Below are 17163 nucleotides of genomic sequence, written 5' to 3'. Positions count from 1 at the left end.
GTTTTTGAGTCCCTCTCATGTGTTTTAACATCTCTGTACCAAGAAGTGGCTTTGAGCTTTTATCCTACTTTTAGGTACTCAAAGTTTTGGGTATGATTTGGCTTCCTTTTTTTTTTTTTTTTTTTTTACAAAGCTCAGAATAATGGGTAGGCAGGTGCCTATGGCACAATCATTAAGGGTGGCACTTTTTTCAAGTGTGAGAAAACCAGAGCTGCCCCCAGGTTTTATTGGCTTTTAGGTCAGTCTTCAAGTGGCATGAAATTGCTGGGTTGGTATGGCTCACCTCCTCACACTGAGAGTCAGACTTGTTATTGAGGCCTGTGGGTTTTTTTTATCCAGCTGGCACAGAACACAGGTACTACTGTGGGGCAAAGGGGCAATTGGAAAGGGATGGCAGTCTGTTATTTAATCATTATCTGTTGTTTGGTAGCAACTGCGCTACAAGTCTTTCTGGCCAGGGGATAGTGTGTGCTGTGATTGGCAGGGTGGGGGGCTGTGACTGTTTTGGGAGGGGGTGCTGTGACTGGCTGGAAATATTTAGGATGACTGGTAAGGTTAGTACATGGGTGGGAGAAATAATAACAGCTAAAGTGCATGCCTAGGGTTGTAAAATAATATGGCCTGACCAAGGCACACCAAGGATATTGGTATGAGACATGAATTGTAAGGCTACTGATTCAGTGCAGTGGGACACGGGACACGTTCATCTATTACCAAGCTTTTAAGATTAATAAATAATTTGGGTCATTGACCCAAATATTGTATCCAAGAAAAATTGTTAGGGTTAGGGATTTAGGGTTAGTGTATTAGGATTAACGTTAGGGTTAACGATGACATTTTTCAAATACCTTTTACTTATTAATGAATTACCTGTAGCTTTACGTAGAAGAGTAAACTAAACTTCAGCTTTCTTTTTTTTTTTACCAGTAATAAGGGATGCTGACCTTTGACAGACCCGCATTACTTTACAGGATTCTGCAGGATATGAGAATGGCTGGCTGGATTTAGAGAGTTTCAGCACAGAGTCAGAAAGGCTTTATTACCAGACGTATCCCCTTCCAAGTTCTTCTAACAACAGAATTCATTACACTGGATTTTCAGTGGTATTAAATTTTCTGTCTGCCCACAAATAGTTTGTAGTTTGGGTGCATAACTGAGCGTACAGTATACAGAGGGGCCTTATTTTAATAAATGCAAGGAAATGGAAAAAAGTGTAGGTTGGTACAAAGATTATACAAGTCTGTGGGACTAAATGACCCTGGAACTCTTAGGGCAACAGCTATAAGCTATTGTTAGAGGTGAATGACCTTTTAAATCAGTGGTTCCCAACGTTTTTTGCACCACGGACCGGTTTCAAGCAAGACAATTTTTCCAAGGACCGGGGATGGGGGATGCGGAGCAGCGCAACTAGTGCTAGTTAAATTTTATATTATGCACTTTACTATTAATATTATTATTACATACAGCTTAATAAAGTACTTTGGTCCTTGTCGTAATCAGTAGAAATCTTCCTGGGCTTCGCATAGCTATTGTCATGACTGTGTAACACATCAGGGAGTTGGGATCACAAGTAATTGGGACCAGAGGTGGCCCGGTTCAGCACAGTCCGCAGCCCGGCACCAGTCCCTGGACCGGTGGTTGGGGACCCCTGTTTTAAATGATTTTTTTTGGAATTCAGACCCTTCATTTCTTGCCCTGCAGCCAAACAACTCTTTAGAGCAGTGGTTCTAAAACTGTGGGGATGGAAGGGTGGGCTTAGAACAGTGGCAAGCTGGGCTCAGCCTGAAGGCTGATTTAGGGATGGTTCCCATTTGTTCTTCTAGATCAGTGATCCCCAACCAGTGGCTTGTGAGCAACATGTTGCTCACCACCTCTTTCGATGTTGCTCCCAGTGGCCTTAAAGTAGGTGCCCATTTTTAAATTCCTGGCTTAGAGGCAAGTTTTGGAAGCACAGAGATGCCGTTTTACTCCAAACAGAACCTCCTGCAATGTAGAAACATTGCAATTGGTTTTAGTTTTTTATGTGTGGTTTTTTAATCATTTCACTTTTCGTTCAGCAACTCTCCAGTTTTGCATTTTAGCAGGTATCTGGCTGCTAGGGTCCAACTTACCTTAGCAACCAAGTAGTGGTTTGAATGAGAGGCAGGAATATGAATAGGAGAGGCCTAAATAGAAAAATAAGTAATAAAATATAAGAATAGCAATCAAATTGTAGCCTCAGAGAGCAATCGTATTGTTTTCCAAAGTCAGTGACTTCAATTTAAAACTGGAAAGAGAGAGTTGGAAGAAGTCAAATAATTCAAAAGCTATTCAAAATGAAGAGCAGTTGAAACATTGCTTAAAAATGCTTTAAAATGCCATTTCCCATCTCCTGTGTGGTACCATTCTGACTTTACATCCCCTTTAAAAAACATCATTGGATGGTTAGTGGCACATTTACTAACCCACGAACGGGCCGAATGCGTCCGATTGCGTTTTTTTCGTAATGATCGGTATTTTGCGATTTTTTCGGAAAATTGTCGCAACTTTTTCGTTACCAATACGATTTGCGCGAAAAAACGCAAGTTTTTCGTAGCCATTCCGAAAGTTGCGCAAAATCGCAATTTTTTTTGTAGAGTTAAAACTTGCACGAAACGTCACGCCTTTTAAGTTAACGCTACGAAAAAAGGCGCGACTTTTCGTGCAAGTTTTAACGCTACCAAAAAATCGCCAGATTTTGCGCAACTTTCGGAATGGCTACTAAAAACTCGCGTTTTTTCGCGCAAATCGTATTGGTAACAAAAAAGTCGCGATAATTTCCGAAAAGTCGTAAAGTCACCGAAAAAATCGCAAAAAATACGAAAAAGTCGCAAAATGTTCGTTTTCCAAACCGAATTTTTCCAATTCGGATTCGAATTCGTGTCTTAGTAAATCAGCCCCCTAGTCTCTGGTGCCCAAATTTCCTGCAATGTTTTTGGTGTAATTTCTTCCTCTCTCAACACTACAAGGGCTGAGCTAAGGGAGAGTCACAGTGTTCTATGCCAGATTAACCAGAAAACATAGTTTTTGGGCCAAGAAAGGGTTATGAAAACCTGAGGAGATACCAACATAACTGTTACATACAGAAAAGTACTGCTATGTTTATTTGGGTACTGACCTGAACAATCCTGCAGAGGAGGTCATCAAGCACCCCCACCCCCCACTGTCATCAATTTATTGTCTGATTATAGGTTCCTGTTATCTGCTGTGAACATTTGTAAAGTATCTCTCAAGATCTTGTGGGTCCTTGTCAGGCAGCCCAACTCTGCACTCAGGGGTGTAACTATAGAGGCAGCAGAGAGGCCCAGAAGTGTAGGGGGCCAGTAGGGCCCTAATTATAGAGCAATTTCAATAAATCTTGGTAGAATAGGCCAACCTGAGGGGCCCTAAACTAAACTTGCTATGGGGCCCAGTAACATCTAGTTATGCCACTGTCTGCATTATTGCATTATTGAAAGGGAGAAGAAAAATAGGGGATGGGGAGAAGGGGAGAAGGGAACAAGCCAAGAGACATGTGGAAGGAGAGAAAATGGAAGCAGAGAAGAAGGGTGAAAAGAAAGGCTGGAAGGAGAGGAGGACAAGGCACAGTTGTTAAACCAACCCCTATTTTTTGGGGAGTTAGCTAATTTTGGTTTCTTAATCACATTTCCCATCATCCAATAGCATTATTTCGTTTTTGGGTGTTTTTTGTTTTTCTTTTATAAATCCTCTGAAGATTGCGTCAAATTCTCAGTACGCAAGTAGTGCCATCATCTGGAGCATTTGCACATGTGTGTGATGTCAATGAATCTACCCTGGCCAATGAATCTTGTAAGCTGACAGCTCTGACAAGGACATACAATAAGGCCAGGGAGGTAGAAAAGAAAACTGAGAAGAAAAGTAGAGAAAGGCACAGACCAGGGGTGCAGCCCAGTAAGTGTTTAATTTACACTAAGTTGAAAGACTATTCACAGCCTTTCCTAAAAGGTATTTGGACAAAATCAAAAATACAGATGCACTCCAGGTATATATATATAGTCATGTGTAGCTTATTAGCTTATGATACATGCTCTGCCTTTATAAATCTCATGATATGAGGTGGCTTTTAGCTAAATAGCTTTATGAATAAATTTACAGACATTTTGCCTTGTAATTTATGTGGTAATTACAGCAGATTAAAAAATACCAGCCTGTATTTCGTTTCCCCTGCATTGGAACCCTACTCCTCACCAAAAAACAATAATAATAAAATTATTAAAACACAATAACTCATAAAAATATTAGTTTCAAAAGTCAGCATGACGTATTTACATTACTGTACAAACCATAGCATACAGAGCATTGTATTTTCAATACAAGCAGATATCTATTCATGAACTACAAATCCCAAACTGCCCTACTTCTTAATCAGCTATTTCCCACCTCCCCTATTCGCCAATAGAAAGCAACAAGTGAGCCGCTGCCCATTTGAAAAGGCAGGTTTGGGAGCAGGGCGCTCGGAGTGCAGCAGCTGCAGGGGTTTGTGTTGCTTGGTAGCAGCTATCTGTCAGTGTGAGACTGTCAGCCTGACTGGATGGATTCTATTGGGAACTGCAGCAGCATGGAGCCTGACTATTACTCCCTGCTTGGCTGTGATGAACTCTCCACGGTCTGTATTCTGTGTCTCTTCTTTTCCAGAAAATATTTCTCTATTTGCATTTAGTGTTTGTCTGTGTTGGTGTTGGGATACAGTATGTGTCAGTTTCATGGGGGTTTCATATCTACATTGATTTACATACGAATAGAGAGGAATAGGTTTTGTAGGGGCAGATGTTATTCATGTAGGGCTTAGTCATCTTAAGCCAGGAGGTTGCCATCTCTCCTAATGACTACATGGGGCTCTACACATAATAACAGAAACCCCACAGCTATATAGATGTTACAGGCATGGCACCTGTTATCCAGAATGCTCGGGACCTCGGGTTTTCCGGATAAGGGATCTTTCTGTAATTTGGATCTCCATAACATAAGTCTGCGAAATTGCCTATGGTTCCTTTTCATAATTTTAAATGGGAATTTAATGAAAATGGAAAGATGGACAATTGTCACCTGAAAATGGAAAGAGGTGTGGAACACCTGCAAAAGGGATAAAAAAAGAACATGGCGAACATAATTCTTGCCAGGAACATTCCATCTTTGCAGTGGGGTTTTCCCTTTCCTTGCACAGTGTGTTACTTTTTCACTTTGGGGATCACCTATAATCCCCATATAATCTCATAACTCTCTCATGTGGCTTTACAGTTTCACATTAGAGTGTTGATTTATTCATAGCAGATACATTAACAATTTGCTAGAAAAGCACCTGGCTTATTGAAGTCCCTTGTTCATTTGTCATCTCCATCATTATATCCACCATTGTCTAAATTTAACAAATAAGCATCACTGTGCAAGAGGAAGGTTAGATAGTGATTGTTGGTGTTTCCATTAAACAGTGATCCCCAACCAGTAGCTCGTGAGCAACATGTTGCTCCCCAACCCCTTGGATGTTGCTCTCAGATCCCCCAAACCAGGGAGTTATTTTTTTATTCCTGACTTGGGGGCAAGTTTTGGTTGAATAAAAACAAGATTTGCTACCAAATAAAGCCCCTGTAAGCTGATAGTGTGCATAGAGCCTGCCTAATGGCCAATCTTAGCCCTTATTTGGCTCCTCCATGAACTTTGATGATGCCTGTGTTGCTCCCCAAGTCCATTGACATTTGACTGTGGCTCATGAGTAAGAAAGGTTGGGGATCCCTGCATTAAAAGGTTAACTTAAACCTACAGGATTTAAACATATTTACGCTATTAAAGTAGACTAAGTAGACATCTGCTGGATAATGCAAACTGTAGATTCATAAAGGATCATTTACAATTGCAAGGCAAAATTTTAGTGTATAATTATCCAATGTGTACACCCTGCACCAATATGCCTTGCAGAATAGAACAGAAACTGTAGTTCACCTTACAACAAGAGCGCCCTGTACTTTATACCTGTTGAACAGTTGGTAATTCCAGGGTACCCCTTGTGCATTATGCCAATAGGCACTACAGCTTGCACAAACTGAATTGCCCAAAAAAAAACGTTATTGAAGCTGCACTTCTGGCATGCCCATATCCCCACAGCAACTACCAGCAGCATTGCCAAACTATGTCTCAACTAAGCAGTTTTGCAGTCAGAAAATGCAGGTACACTGGAGTGTCGGTAAATATGCGAGTAAATATGAGAGCAAAATATGTGGTTCATTGCCTAAGTTTTATAACTATATATGTGATATAGAGCTATGAATTCTCTAGTCTCAAACTGGGGCAGCATTTAGGATGAAATCAGAGTGATGGGCATGAACTCGTCCTTTGATAGTGCAGTATATATAAATATATATATATATATATAGTGTAAAAAAGACCAGCAACACCGGGATTTCTTGTGAAAAGTGAAAAATATATATTTAAAGTACCATGAACAGCGTTCATGGTACTTTAAATATATGTTTTTCACTTTTCACAAGAAGGCTGTTCGTGGTACTTTAAATATATGTTTTTCACTTTTCACAAGAAATCCCGGAGTTGCTGGTCTTTTTTACACTATTGAAACCTTTTACCGAGCACCCGAGGTATGTTATGTAGCGGTGTGCCATCCTTTGTGTATGTATATATATATATATATATATATATGGGAATGCCCTGTTACATGCCACAAAATAGGTATAGGGCAAAACAATCAAGTCCGCCTTATGATATAAAAATGTCATAATTGGTTGGCAGGCAGCTCATGCAACACCGACTTGGAAAGTGCCAGGCATATTGCTAGAGACTTGGCAGGTCTGATGCTCAAGATTGCCACAAATGGCATTTTCACCTGCCAAATAAATATACTAAACATAATATCTGGGTACATTGTAGTGTTAGTTTTAGTGAGTGTTTACAATATATTGATTATGGTTTCAGGAGCAGGAACTTTTGACTCATTTTCCATCAGCAGCTCCTACCTGCCAGAAGGCTAGCTGCCTTCTTCCCTTTGTGTATTGTATGTGCTCAGCCACAGGAAATTAACTTCTCATGATTCATAAAGTCTATATGGATTTGTGTCATCCGTGCAGTGCAAATATGTATTCTGAGCAGGCTTGTTTTAATTATCTTTGTCATGTGCAAATCTTGTCTGTAATGCCTCTATGTGCATCATATGCAAGCCTCCTGCAATAATACATCTAATAATAGTAAATATACATATGTAGAAACAATAGGAACAGCACTCACTTATATGTTCCACCGCTTGACCTCTTATTGAGCCACAGTGATTTCAACATTTCGGGGGGACAAACCCTCCCCTTTTCAGGAATATGAGTGCTGTGCCTGTTGATTTTGCATTTTGATATACAGTGAATCCCACCCGGTGGGAGTGCTGGTGATACTATTAAAGGGGCGGTTCACCTTTAAGTTCAAGTTATACTGTCATGGTAAAACATGATTTTTTCAAAATGCATCAGTTATTAGAGCTTCTGCATTAAAATCTGTTGTTTAAAAGCGCAAACAGATTTTTTTATATTTAATTTTGACATTTCACATGGGGCTAGCCATGTTCTTCATTTCCCAGGGTGCCACAGCGTTGTGACTTATGCTCTGATAAATGTCAGTCACTCTTTACTGCCGAGCTGCAAGTTGAAGTTATATCAACCTCTTCCTTCCCCCCCAGCAGCCGATCAGCAGAACAATTGGAAGGGAGCAAGATAGCAGCTCCCAGTAGATATTAGAATAGCGCTCAATAGTAAAAAATCCAAGTCCGGCTTGGGACTCCTCCAGTTACATGGCAGTAGGAGAAACAATAGGTTATTTGAAAACAGTTCTAATGTGTAGTGCTGGCTCCTTCTGAAAGCTCAGACTCAGGCACAATGCACTGAGATGGCGCCTACACACCAATATTACAGCTAACATAAATACATTTGTTGGTTCAATAAAAATCATGACAGAATCCATTTAATGTTAAGTATGTTATAAAATGGCTAATTCTAAGCAACTTTTCATTTAGCTTTTATTTTGTTCTTGGTTGCGAGGGTAATTTGGACCCTAGCAACCAGATAGCTGCTGAAATTAATAAATAAAATAAGTAAATAAATAAAGTATATAAAGGTTCCCTGAGCATTGTTTATACATTACCCATGGGTTTTACATTATTCCACTTCCACTTCATTGTGCCACTAATTAAAATAAAGCTATTTGTATGTTTTTTAATGTGTGTTGCTTTAATGATGGCAACTATAATTCTCTGTGCTTAGTTCTTGGAGGATGATGTGACAGAAGGGCTATAAAGGGGTAGTTTACCTTTAAATTAATTTTTAGTATGATATAGTTACATAGGGTTGAAAAAAGACCAGAGTCCATCAAGTTCAACCCATCCGAGTAAACCCAGCACACCTAACCCACACCTACCAATCTATACACTCACATACATAAACTATAAATACAACCACTAGTACTAACTGTAGATATTAGTATCACAATAGCCTTGGATATTCTGATTGATCAAGAACTCATCTAGGTCCCTCTTAAAGGCATTAACAGAATCTGCCATTACCACATCACTAGGAAGGGCATTCCCCAACCTCACTGCCCTCACCGTGAAAAACCACCTACGCTGCTTCAAATGGAAGCTCCTTTCCTCTAATCTAAAGGGGTGACCTCTGGTGCGCTGATTGTTTTTATGGGAAAAAAGAACACCCCCAACTGCCTATAATCCCCTCTAATGTACTTGTACAGAGTAATCATGTCCCCTCGCAAGCGCCTCTTTTCCAGAGAAAACAACCCCAACCTCGACAGTCTCACCTCATAGTTTAAATTTTCCATCCCCTTAACCACCCCATTAATATAGACATTGATATTCTGAAACCATTTGTAATTATTGTTATTGTCATTTTTTATCTTTTTATGGTTATTTAGCAGCTCTCCATTCTGGTTTTTCAGTGGCTATTTGGTTTCTAAAATCTTATTTACCTTAGCAACCATACAGATTTTTTGAAGGAGAGACTGGGACTGGAATATGAGTAACTGAGGGACCAAATAGAAAGATATGCAATAAAAAGTAACAATAACAATACAATTGTAGCCTTACAGAGCAATAGTTATTGGCTGCTGGGGTCAGTGACCTCATTTCGAAGCTAGAAAGAGGCAGAAGAGGAAGGGAAATAATCCATAAACTATAAAAAATAAATAATGAAGACCAACTACAAGGTTGCTAAGAATAGGACATTCTATAACATATTAAAAGTTAACTTAAAGGGAACAACCCCTTTAAGAGTAACATGAGAATGATTTTGCTTCAGTCCTGTAACCTGTAGAAACCATTAACCAAGATGTTGTTGTGGTCATTGACCATGTATACTTGACAGTGTTTATACCTAACCTTTTAATGCTGGCAGGTTGAAGGAGATCTGGAGATGTGTAACTGTGTCCTTTACTTTTAGGTTGAACAGATTCTGGCAGAGTACAAAGTGAGAGCGCTTGAATGCCACCCAGATAAACACCCGGGAAATAAAAAAGCAGGTACATTTTGACTGTATAGAGGAAACCCTGGTGTGTGCTATACAAGTACTACTGTAGCACTGTGTGTAAGCATAGCTGCCGACATTTGCATCATCAGATGACAAATTAGAACATACCCCTGTTCCACTGTGACCATGTCCAGTTATACCTGAACACTTCCTTGCTCTGCCCAAGCTGTACTCACTTTCCCTCTAAACCCCACCCCCTTTTCAGGTCCGTGATGCAGGACTGTCCCACAAAAAAATCAGTATCATTGGGAGGGATTTATTATTACTAACTGAAACAGCTGCCCCTATAAGGGCAACGGCCCACGGTGAGATTACTGCAGGTGACTAATCTTCATGAAATGCCTTCCCACTGGCAGTAAAGTGAATTGCTGGTGGAAAGGCATACGTGCCTCTTCCTTTTCCAAAGTCACACAAAGTTACCTTCAGGAGGAATCTTTTAGCGACTTTGGAAAACAAAGCAACACATGTGTTTTCCCAGCAGCTATTCACTTTATTGCGGGTGGAAAGGCATTTCAGGGAGAATAGTTGCCCGCAGTACCTATGATTTAACTTGGGGCGACTAATCTCCCTGTGGGCCACCACCCTGAATTGGGTTAAAAATAATAAAGTTTTTATACTGTAGCACCCCCAGCATAAATGATACTACAAATCTAGGTAATCATACATATATTAGAATTCATTCTTTTATTTTAAAAAAACATATATTAAAACTAATTAAATTAAATTATTGACGTGAAATGAATGTTAAATAAAAGCATTTGATCATTTTAGCAAATGAATATAGATGGGGGGTGCATGAAACTAGCTTTTAATATATCTTCAAGGGGTGCTTTCCATATACAATACATACAGAAGCTACACTTATACCTATTGTACAGCACTGCGGAATATGTTGGCGCTTTTATAAATAAATGTTAATAATAATAATAATTATACACAATGAGGGGCTTGTTTATAACGCTGTGTAAAATATTCTATGCCAAAAAATGCAGCAAAGTATATTCAACAATGTGTTGTCTGGAATGATTAGCTTTCTCTGTTTTCATAAACTATAAAGTGTATGGAGAAATGATAAGACATAATACAGGTTGATGTACCTGTTGGTTGGGCTATTGGGCTTTCCTGGTGAAAAAGTCTATGATACTATGTAAATGAGGCTAGATTTCCACATAACATTGAGCAACAATATTAGGCAATCCAGACATCAAAAAAAATAGGTTTTATTTGGCAATCTCCTTCTGTTCCCATTTGTTGCTTTAAATAGGTACATGGGTAAAGGTCAAAATAAGCATTATTTACATGGAAGGTTTATATACTTTCTATTGTTTTTTGCACTTTGCTCATGACCCCACTTCTTGCACCCAAACACACTACTAAAATAAAATGCTACTAAAAATGCCCTCCCCTTCAAACAAAACAAAGATTGTTTGTCCATATATTGCAACTGGCAAACTATGTCATATTCATCCCTGTATATGAACAAACAATCCCTGTGTAAAGAGGAGGGCATTTTTGCTAGCTCAATGCACACATGTCCTATGTATATTGCTAATCGGTGAGTACAGAACATCTCTTTGCTTTGCTTATTGCAACAGCATTCCTATTAACCAATTTGGTGTTTCTTGATTTTTATAGTGGAAGATTTCCAGAGACTTCAGCAGGCCAAAGAAACTCTTACCAATGAGGAAAGTCGCGCTCACTATGATCAGTGGCGAAGGAGCAAAATTCTGATTCCTTTCCCACAGTGGGAAGCGCTGCAGGATTCTGTTAAAACTGTACGTAAGCCTACAAAATAGCTGTACTATGTCTTTATATATATATTGCTATAGAAGATCTTGCCTTAGTGAATTCACTTAATTCACCAAATGTCTGTGGAGACAAAATATTAAAGTGGAAAATATGGGAAAACATCTTTAATATTACACCAAATTAGTTTGTATGTGACCGTGTGCTATATTTCAGGCAGCTGTGGAAAGCAAATGCCCATAAAGAAAAAAATCTATTAACCTAAGAATCCCTTATTTATGTTTGCTATCCATTTCAGATAAGAAGATTTACTGTTATGTGGAATAGGATAGGGCTGCAATCAGTGACATCCATTGGTTAAACACTTGTGGCCCAATTTCATAGAAAAACATTTTTAGGAAACATTTGCGTAATCTGTGTGATGTGTAATTTTGCAGTGACCTGTTGTGATGACATTGGAGCACACACAAACATTTCCCAAACAAAGCATTCTGGTAACTCATTAATGACTTGTACTATAGTGACCCCTTAGCTGTGGGGATGTTTCTGTTCATCTCTGTAACGCCCCCGTGTACATATTACTACGCACGCAAACAACATTCCACTGGAAAGCTTTGTCAGTCTTATTTCCACATATGGGTTCCAGGCATGTATATTACTTCACAGCACTATATAACTCCATGTTCAAGCGCTTGTATTTAGTGCAAATGAGATTAGTAGTAAAAGTTGTAATACCCAGATTGCCTTGACTCCCTGTTACATGAAGTTTGCAGGTTGCCTTGGCATGTTTGTTTATACAGAGGGCCCAGAGGTAAGATTACCTCTGGCATGGGAATGTGGGTAAAAGCATATTATGGTGTACATGGTAGGAATTAACAGGGCACCCCTGTATGGCATATGTGTATGTCTTAAGTTTGAAAATGAAGATCCATGAGGGTATTTAGTATCCTATATAAAGGAACTGTATCATGTCCAGTGCCTGCAGGGATTTGTACAACACTGATGTTTAGAGGGCCACAGAGTGCCTATCACTGTGCCAAATAATAGTTTTTTTCAACTTGATTTATGGAACAGATAGTGACCATATATATTCAAACAACATAAGACACAGAAGATTAGACACCATCTGCTAATTTCATGACTGATAGTAAATAAATTGCGCAATTTCCTTTTATGTTCAGTCAATGCACTGGGCAGTGCAGAGTAAGAAAGAGCCAATGCTGGAGGCTCCAAATGCCGATCCTTTCAAGATGCCTGATAAGGTTTCTTCTACCTGTGATGACAAGAAAAATCAAAGTGATTTGATGGACAAAAGCCAAGAAGATGATGAAGTGTTGTCACCTAAGAGCCCTGAAGGTAAACCAGTGGGAAAAGGACAGAGAGAGAGCAGGAGAGAGAATGCGAGATAGAGAAAAGATAGTAGGAGCTGCAATATTTCTTGGCCCAGATAGGGTTTTCTAATTGGAGAAGTGTAAGGGCAGTGCATGAGTAGTATTGGCGGATATAGCATGTAGTTTATAAACAGGTAGAGGGCTGATGGTCAGGCAGCCGTGATGTGAATACAATAGAATATAGGTAGCAATTACTATAGAGGGATTTCCATAACCTGTATAAAAGTACTTGTACTTTGGCCTCAGTGACTTCTAATATATTCATATTCTATAACAGGGTGCACTACTGTTGCAATATACAAGTTTCAGTAAGTCATGTGACACAAATTGCAACACTGAGAACTAATTATAAATGATGATTTCAGTATGCATAATTTAATTGAAAAAAAAATGTTATTGTAAAATCTACATTTCAGTCTAAGAACTTTATTAAGATACCAATCCCACACCAAGTCCCCATCTGCAGTAAATGGCGACTGTTTGCAAGATTTGGAGCCAAATTTGCATCATGGTGATGTCATCAACAGATTGAATACAGTAATTAGCATTAGAAAGCTGGTCCCAGAAGCTGGGCAGTGGTTGGGTTTTGGGTGGAAAGTCCCTGATTCCCTGACTATGCGATGGTACCCTGTTTGGGTACCCAGCTCAAGTGTGAAATTATGTCTGCCCTTTCTCCTCCATTGGCAATGCTATTTTTTACTCTTACCTGGCTGATCTGCCTCCGGAGTGACGTCACATCTGGCCCTGAAAAGGGGGCATAGAAGGGTGGTGGTTGTGGATCCAGGTCGGGTACGGATGTGCCTAACCAGACCCATGCAGGTCTCTACCAGGGGATTGCCAAGGTGAAGCGTGTCCTAAAATGTGACCATGTCCTGTATTAAACAGTCGCATTGCTGCGGCAACATGTGTTTTAACACGTGTTCCAAGCATCTGAACTTCCGCAGGAAGAGTATGCAACTGGCATGTCAGAGGAAAACCCATATTAATAGAGCCAGAGAGCTGCAACCCCTATGCAGTAATCACCCAGCATCAACAGGATGGAATGGGGGAATAAGAGAAAATAGCATTTAGCTAGCATAGTTAAGGGAAAAAGCAACCCTAATTAAAAATTCAGAAGAACTGTGTCCCCAATCTAACCTGACAGCATTCCCCCACCCACGAATAACATCGCTTTAGAGGTAGAGCTGCATCCCACGTGTGTCACTAAGACATCAGAATTAGTACAGATTAGTAATATCGGTGAAATGCTGCCCATATTGACATAAACCACGACTTTGGGCCAGGGAGAGCACACCAGACCCCCATAAAATTCCATATACTGTCCAATCCCCCCACCAATACACAAATACTAAAAGATAAAACACCTATAATGTGGGTCTTGAAACCAAGGGCAGTATATTTAACCTGGGGTCTCCCATACCTAATGTGAAAGGAACCATTAAGCCTTAAGATCAGAGCATAAAATATATATTAGTTTTTCTGATGGTTCGCTGCTTTGCATTACAACATTTGGAACAATTTCCATTTTTTGATTATTTTAGAAAGTGTGGACACACCCTACAACCTTCTTCGCTTCCGATGGTCAGCAGAAGCCCCTTCCGACCTTCTTCGAAAATTCAGGAATTATGACATCTAAACACATCTCCAAAGATATTTAATACTCTCTGTTTTTCCTACTGTTCTCTCCATATTATTGTGAATAATATTTATATTTTATCTGCATTATATGTTATAATAAACGTTGCTAGCGTTTGCTAGTGTTGTATTGTGTTAGCCACTAATCAAAACAGGATAATGTCGAGAAAGTGATGCCTTAATTGGCTAAATTAGTAGAATAAAATCCTTGTATCTCTTTCACCTCTTCCTTCAGGCATGGTATATAAATATCCAGCAAAAGTGGTCTAAAAAGTCCCCAAAACTTGTATTTTATAATCTACTAAATTAGCCACTTTCCTACATTGTCCTGTTATGATAAACTTTGGTGGCAGAAACTGCTTTTGAGGAAACGACCTATGAAATGCTGAGTTTCTGAAAACTGTGTCTAATATCTTTTGTTACACTGCCTAAAATGTTATATTCAATATATATGATATAAACAGAAGCATAAAATATTTAACCAAACTAACCTATCAAATTAATGCTGGGGATAACTTTGGGGTCATGGCAGTTACATTTCGCAGACTTTTACCAATTACCTTTTAAGTAATGTTTTACCTCCGTGCTAAGCTGACACCCTTCCCACAGGTGCTCTTCCCCTCAGCTTAGCCCCTCTGCACAGATGCTGTACCCAGAACAGGAAATACTTGGTACAACCGTAGTTGCATTTAGGGCTGCTTTATGTGAAAACTTGTACAACAGCCCTAAGACTTTTAGGCCAACAAACTGCTGTGTCTTTAATTTCATTTTTAATCAACCAAATGAATAGAATACCAACTATAATAGCTTTTCTGCTGTGTTTATATTTGAGGTTTGGTTCCATGTGACTGGCTTGTGCATATCATGTTTGTTGTTTCTGCAACAGAAGGATCAGGATGGATAAATAATCAGAAAGGATGAGATCAGCCAAATGTTTAGATTTGTTACTAAAGCATAAGACTGTCCTTATATCAACCTATAATTCATGTAAAATAACCTGAGCAAACCCTATATTTGTGGTGTTTTGGATTTTAAATATCCAACAGAGCCAGCCCCCTTCTGTAAGCCTGCGGGTAAGGCATCTGTGCAGGGTGGCATCAGCTGCAACAAGTTCACTGTGCTCACCGCTAAGCTGAGGATGGCCAAGACCACAACTTGTGGCCAATATATTTAGGTACTGAAATGTGGCGTGTAAACAAAGCATTTGCCCAGAAGGGGGCATTAAGGGATTCCCATAACTATAAGCACAGAATTTCAGTTCAATGTAAAGACCATAATACAAAGTTAGAAGGCAAAATTTGTTTTTATTTCAAATATCCTAAGATCACATGGAGCATCGTTGAAGCTTATTTTGGGGTTAAAATCCCCAAATAAGCACCATGCCCTGTATTAGTTGAAAAAAGGCACTCTGTCAGTTAAAATTGTAGACTTCTTAAATTTGTGAAACTCTTCACTGGTTACTTAAATGTAAGGAAAGGCGATGTCCGACCCCATAAGCATTATACCTTAAGTTTCATATATACATATCTATTTTTCTAGGTTCAGTTTGTTGTCATTTTTGTTATATATGGAAGATGTACTAACATATTATTACTTCATACTCTATTTATAAGTAAGTATTATTATTATTTATGTTTAAATGTTCATTAAAATTCTTCCATAGATTATTCTGTGCAGTGAGCCTTATACAGACTGCAACACATACTATCCTGTACTTAACCATATTATTAAGGGTTAAAGCATGCTGGGCTGTAGTGCAGCAAGATGGAGTCTTAAAGTTACAGTGCTTGATATATGTTTCCCCAACCCTTCAGTGCCATTGGCTGAGTGAGTGCTAGAGAATTCCTCAGTAAGGATTCTGCCAGCTCTGTATAAACCTAGATCTCTATTCTCTGCTTATAGGTGTGCTGGCAGGGATGATCCTTTTACATCTGTAAGTAGCTTTGGGGCAAACTAGCACGCACAGTGGCAGAAAATTATTAAAGGTTTACATCCCCTTTAAATAGTTGTTGCCCGTTTTGATATTCTGTATATCTCTGTACAGTCATGTTGTGTGAGCAGGGAAATCGGTGCCCTGATGACATGAATGATTCCTGTGTGGATGACACATGAGTATTAGTGTTCCTACCGAAAGAATGATTTATAAGGGTGAAGACACACACATACACGGCTACTAAAACAGACAATGCTGGTCATTTACTGATAACTGTCTCTATGTGTGTTTTAGCAGAGGCAATTCTCAGTATTGTCTATGGCAGGGGATTTTCTGGAGTTTATTCGCCGTTAAAAGTAGCTCCGTGTGTCTTTACCCTAAGAGAATGGAACTGCCCAGCTGTGTTTGTCACCAATGTGGTTCTGCTTCTTTTATTCCTGGGCAAATAAAATGAAACCAAAATGCAGGAACAGGCAGATCAGTCTCTCACTGCCCTAGTGTCCCTTTGTGTTTTACCCATTATTATGTGTACATTCTACTGCTCAGTATTGTATTGAAGTAAATGCTTATTGGTATGCATCATATTGTGCAATAAAGTCACTGAGACCAAATAGTACTGTATCTTTATTTTATCCTTTTATCTGCTTTAGAATATATATATATATATATATATATATATATATATATATATATATATATATATATATATATATATATATACTATTGTAAACATGCCATAATAGTAAAAGTATCCTTAAAGGAACAGTAAAGGGTCCCTCTTTTTTCATATAATTGAAGTATCTCTAAATGCTACATGATAATGAATTATTCCTGTGGGATCTTGACATGCAGCAGCAGGAGACTGTTTGGTACAACAAAATCTGATCCTTTGTACTGTAAT

The 17163-nt window shown here is 39.0% G+C and overlaps 1 protein-coding gene across 1 annotated transcript; it reads left to right on the top strand.

Moving 5' to 3' along the window:
* The first annotated feature begins 4461 nt into the window (after positions 1-4461).
* dnajc12 (DnaJ heat shock protein family (Hsp40) member C12) lies at positions 4462-16875 on the top strand. Its single transcript, XM_002936857.4, has 5 exons — positions 4462-4645; positions 9471-9549; positions 11193-11332; positions 12485-12659; positions 14236-16875. Exons 1-5 carry the CDS (start codon positions 4571-4573, stop codon positions 14328-14330), a joined length of 564 nt encoding a protein of 187 aa, XP_002936903.1. The 5' UTR covers positions 4462-4570; the 3' UTR covers positions 14331-16875.
* Positions 16876-17163: the final 288 nt, after the last annotated feature.

This window comes from Xenopus tropicalis, chromosome 7 (assembly GCF_000004195.4).
Source record: "Xenopus tropicalis strain Nigerian chromosome 7, UCB_Xtro_10.0, whole genome shotgun sequence".
NCBI classification, from domain to species: domain Eukaryota; kingdom Metazoa; phylum Chordata; class Amphibia; order Anura; family Pipidae; genus Xenopus; species Xenopus tropicalis.
The sequence above is the reverse complement of the archived record's forward strand: the minus strand, read 5'-3'. Positions and strand labels throughout refer to the sequence as shown.

Coding starts and splice junctions, on each gene's coding strand:
- dnajc12 (XM_002936857.4), top strand. CDS start 4,571: ATGGATTCTATTGGGAACTGCAGCAGCATGGAGCCTGACTATTACTCC. Junction 9,550..11,192: donor CCCGGGAAATAAAAAAGCAG/GTACATTTTGAC, acceptor TGATTTTTATAG/TGGAAGATTTCCAGAGACTT. Junction 12,660..14,235: donor GTCACCTAAGAGCCCTGAAG/GTAAACCAGTGG, acceptor TGATTATTTTAG/AAAGTGTGGACACACCCTAC.